Source organism: Macadamia integrifolia, unplaced genomic scaffold, assembly GCF_013358625.1.
Source record: "Macadamia integrifolia cultivar HAES 741 unplaced genomic scaffold, SCU_Mint_v3 scaffold1351, whole genome shotgun sequence".
Classification (NCBI taxonomy): domain Eukaryota; kingdom Viridiplantae; phylum Streptophyta; class Magnoliopsida; order Proteales; family Proteaceae; genus Macadamia; species Macadamia integrifolia.
This window is the reverse complement of record NW_024868174.1, coordinates 161,038-165,986: the sequence shown is the minus strand read 5'-3', so window position 1 is coordinate 165,986 and position 4,949 is coordinate 161,038. Positions and strand designations below refer to the sequence as shown.

The window sequence follows — 4,949 nt, the reverse complement described above, 5'->3', positions numbered from 1 at the left end:
TTGATAAAAAGTACAATGAAGCATTGTTCTTCCCAACAAGATGCCTATGCATGCATAGGTAAATCCTTCAAAAAAAAAAATGATTATGTGGCAATGGTCTGTCAAAATACAAGTTAGCTGGCCAATTTTCATTTCCTACATCTAATTTGTGCACTACAGGCCAAAATTCAGCAAGAAGGATATTTTTTCCATCTTTTATTCTTATAAATCCAGTTTTCACATAAACCAACCAAGATGAGCGAGGCTCATGAACCCTTAGTGAGGGACCTTCAACATTTGTGCTATGTGCCGGTTTCTACATAAATGCAGAGAGATAGAGAAGAAAAACACACACGCACACGCATTCAAAATTGCAATGCATTCCAATTATAACAACGAAATACAGTGTTTACTTCATCCACCCCTAACTCGTTAGGGATACCTACCAAAATCTACGATTAATACACATGAATGACAAAAAAAGAGAATAAACAATGGAGGACGAGCAGGAAGAGTGATATGTTCTAATATATCAGGTGACTTCAACAAAGTTATCATCTGTCATTACGTAGTCATAGCATAACCGCCAATACTGCCTATAGTCAACAAACATCCAGCACATTGTTGAAGGAAGACGAGTTCCCAAACCCAATGGAATTCTGTAAGTGACGGCATTAAAAATTAGAATCATATCAAACATGTGTAGGAGATGAAAAGTCCAGAGGCAGAATATTGGAAAGAGACAAGTCTCACCTTTTCCCAATCAGAAGTCCATAGGCTGCTGAAGCAGCAGAGGAGACGATAACCCACGGAATACATTTCTATAGTGAGGTAAGGTGATTTGTCCTGAAATAAGTTCTCTGGGTCAGAAAAATCTATTAATATTCTAACCAAGCAAAATATAAGAAAAAAAGGATTTCACGTATGAGATACCAAAAAAAAAAATCTGTAATTTTTGTGTCCCAAATGCCAGTCACCAAACCCCAAATGATGCATATATAACAAAAGTGAGTGACATATGCTAAGCCAAGTTAAATTGCTTTTCAGGCGTAAGGAGCCAAGTTAAATTGTTTCGGGTGTAAGGGTCACATTTATTGAATCATTCAAAGGATATGAAATGATTCTTAGAATTCAATATTAATTCCAGTTAAAGAATTTCAGGCAAGGAAAGAGAAGAGTAAGAGGCTGATCTGGACTCGGCGTCAAAGGAACCTGAAAGTTCTCAAGGGTCTAAATTTAAACATTTTCAGTTAAAACTGACCAATGATTTCCCCATACTCCCACAATTGAAGTAAAAACAATTCAATTGTGTAAGCCTCATACCTATATTTAAGATGTTGCTGTGGAGAACTGAAATCACAACTCTGGATCTTTTGTTGTCCTCTTGGTCTGTTTTTCTTTGCTGTGACTTCCCAGATGTTGAACTACTTTCATTACGATATCCATTTTCGCGATAACCTAGCTCTTCGCCAGATATAATTTTAAACCATACTCCAGAAGGAAATCTTCTTGGTCTTACCATCCAAAGGAAAATTTTGGCATAAGGCGTGGCATGGAGAATAGATATAGCAATCTCAATCAACATGCAGATGGAACAGATCACTGTATTCATAATGGAGAAGAAAATGTAGAACACAGATGTTGTTGGCAGTAAAAGTAAGAGGGGTGTAAATAGAAGTGATCCAACAATGTGTTGCTCCACAGTGTAGTCATAACTATCTAATCTGTGCCGTAGTGGATTCCATTTTCGACCCCTGCCAGCAAAAGCCAAGTAAACATGTCTGTGCTTTGAACAGAAAAACTACATGACTAAGTTACATAATACTATCTAGCATCAACTTTTCTCTCATCTGAAATGATAAAGTACAACCACCTCGTCAAGGTGCCAATGGGATACATTTAGGTCGGATCAGGTCTTGGTAGGGTTATCAAGTATTTGGCCCTTGCCCAATCTAAAATTATATTGGGTCTGAACCATGTTGAATCAGGTAGGTATATCATTTTTTTAATAGAAAGAATTGACAAGAGGGATTGATGTAGCATGATGCTCCACTGTGGACTTGATCCAGGTTGGGGTGAAAAATACTCAACCTTAACCAGAATCCAATTCAAACCAGGATGGGATTGCAATCCTAAGCCAGAAAAGAGGGTTGGTTGAATGACTGGGTCAAGAATTACCACCTCTAACCTCTTGTGGAAAGCTAATCCATATCCTCAAGCTTCCCATCTTTTGAACATTAAAGATGCTAGAAGGTACAACAAATGGTCCATATTATGATATTAATAAAAAGTAATGTATCTTATCCCATAAATTTCAGCAGTATTTTCAAATTTCAACAAGTAGCACAGAGATACACCTCAAAACTTACAGGAGGTTTTCACCCACCACCATTCCACCACCAAGTGGGAAAAAAAAAATTTCCAAAATATTGGATCAGATTAATCTCTACTTATCAGAAAACAGCCTCTCCACAAAGTGAGGGTAAGGCTGCGTACATTATGAACCTCCGTAGACCCTACAGTGGCTGGAGCTTCATGCACTGGGCACACCCTCTTCTTCTAACATCTCTGAAAATTCATTATTCATTTAGGAAACACAGTGCATGAAGGCATCCTACAACTGGCAGGTCAGAATCCCAGCACAATATGATTGTCCATACTCATCCATAAAGCATATTCTATTAGTTTTCCACCCCTTGGATGTTACATAGCACAGAACTTGGAACACAGGTTGATACAGATCTTTCTTGCTTTTGACAGTCTCAATAAAAATTTCCAATGAAAGACACAAGTAACTCTGTAAAGAAGAATTTTCTGTTTGAGTTTTCCCCCTATAAAGAAAACACTACTTGGAAGAGAAAAGGTGTTGTCTTGTCTTGTACATGTGCTAAGTGCAATAAATATTCTAGGTGGCGCCTAGGCGACGTCCAGTTGGTTTTCTTGGGGTCGAGGCAACTGTCGCCTTAGTGCAAGGCTCCTTGAAATGGTATTGCACCAGGTTTGGCACTTATTTATGCCAAATATCATTCAAGTAAATGATATTATTTAGATATAAGCAAACACCCTCTACTTGAATCCAACGAAAATAGTTTAAAAATCATATGCCAAAATGATAAAAAGTCAACTACCCAGTTCAAGAACAAAAACTGGATCATTGGTTGTAGGGAGATTTTCAACTTTCAAATGCCAGGGTTTTCCCCAAATATGAGAATTCCATAAATCTAATTATGTTAAAACATTGCTAAAAACCAAGAGTGCAATAAAATAATCTTTTGTTCAGATGTCCATAACTTTATTTTCATTCAGGTGATTTTTAACAACATTCGCACACCTTCAAATAAATTTGACCATAACATAACTTTGTCAATACAACTTGGATTTAAACAGTCTTGGATTTGTTGGAAAACTGGTCTTGTGCTCCACCTTATACAAAAAGTCTCATGTAAAAGTAAAATCATTTGGCCAATCAAACTTACTAGAGAACAAGAACATTTCTCTAAATGTTAATATTTAATGACTTGATGATGTGACTTAATGTTGATTTGATGACTTGATGTGGTTTAATGTTATTTTTTATAATTTGACATGTCTTAATGTTGAATTTTTATGTTATAAGGTATATATAGCAACACTAAATAATGTTAGAAAAAAGGAGAAATAAAAATAACACTTGGGGGCTTTGGTCGCCTAAGCACTTGGCACCCATCAACAGGAATATGTAACCAAATATGGTTACAAATTCTTTGTAACCACCCTTTTTTTGCCCCTCTCCCAATGGTAAGGTTGCTTCATTGTGACCTAGTGGTCAAGGGTTTGAGTCGGGAAACAGCCTCTCCATGAAGTGGAGCAGGCTGCATACATTACAGTCCTCCCCAGACCCAACAGTGGCTGGAGCCTTGTGAACCGAGTACCCCCTTTTTTTACCGTATTGCACGGCGAGGGAATTTTCAATTGTGGATTTCTGGTTACTAATACCATTACTGCCCCTCCTTACAGCTGTGAAGAAAGGCAAACACCTTATGGTGACAGTATGTGTAAGTGAAACCAACCGTGGTTACAAAGAACACATGAAATTAAATGACCATATCATTCCCAGTTGACAGTTGATTGATAGAAATTTGCTTCATTTTCTTCAGGATGGTAATTCAGAAGGGCAACAAAATAGCATTCTTTGATAGAAGAGAAAAGGAAATCATGTACTACATACTTTCTTCAGACGATGAAACAAATCTCCACCTTATGGTATCTCTTCCATAAGAGTAAGACTAATCTATCTGGCCTCAAAGATCACAAAAAGTATTTATGATCCTAACTGTCGTCTTCAAAAATTAAAGACTCGTTCTCAGAGATAACATATGACCTTTTTAGTGAGATGGGAGCATCATGAGGCTCCAGCAGTGAGTATCAATAAAAATAAGGGGCAACATAGACATTTCATTCACACTGCTGGAATTGATATGATTAGCTCCCAGTCCCCATTTTCTGATTACATTTTTCACTAAAACCAAACTAATTTTTGCTAAAACTTAGAGAAGAGTACCATTTAGATTACTCTTAATAGTCTACTAATAATACTAGAGCATTAAATGAGTTCATAATCAAAAACAACCCCAGAAAGCATGCTTATCTCCCTCTCCATCCCAGGTTGTGCTTAATGGAAGGTCTGGGAACCCCGTCTATTCTACAACTATAGTCCTTCTTCTGCTTTTCGCGTTTTCTCTAGATTCAGCCCTGCCCTCCTCTCCTTCCTTTCAAGTCCTTTTCAAGTACCTTATTCTTTTCCCTTCTTTAGTTCTTGGATTATTTTTCACCGAAAAGCATACATCTGATTCTCCATGACACAGCCAAGGAGAGTCAGATGTGACAAACCCTGAACAGAGACTAACACTCATACACACACAATCCAATTAATCGATTAACAGGACAAGGTCACCTCCTCTCAAGTTTGTCATTGTTGGCTTAACCTCCCC

The 4,949-nt window shown here is 37.4% G+C and overlaps 1 protein-coding gene across 3 annotated transcripts in view; it reads right to left on the bottom strand.

Moving 5' to 3' along the window:
* Positions 1-343: 343 nt before the first annotated feature.
* LOC122063559 (N-acetylglucosaminyl-phosphatidylinositol biosynthetic protein gpi1) overlaps positions 344-4,949 on the bottom strand; it is a 20,081-nt gene continuing 15,475 nt past the window's right edge. The window contains exons 8-10 of one of the 3 annotated variants that reach the window (XM_042627262.1): positions 1,303-1,733; positions 733-839; positions 344-638 (exon numbers count right to left, since the gene is read on the bottom strand). In XM_042627262.1, coding sequence (XP_042483196.1) covers positions 582-638; positions 733-839; positions 1,303-1,733 — 595 coding nt within the window. In that variant the 3' untranslated portion in view covers positions 344-581. Of the gene's footprint in view, positions 639-732; positions 840-1,302; positions 1,734-4,949 lie in introns of those variants that run through there. The other 2 variants (XM_042627263.1, XM_042627264.1) reach the window with 2 other exon arrangements.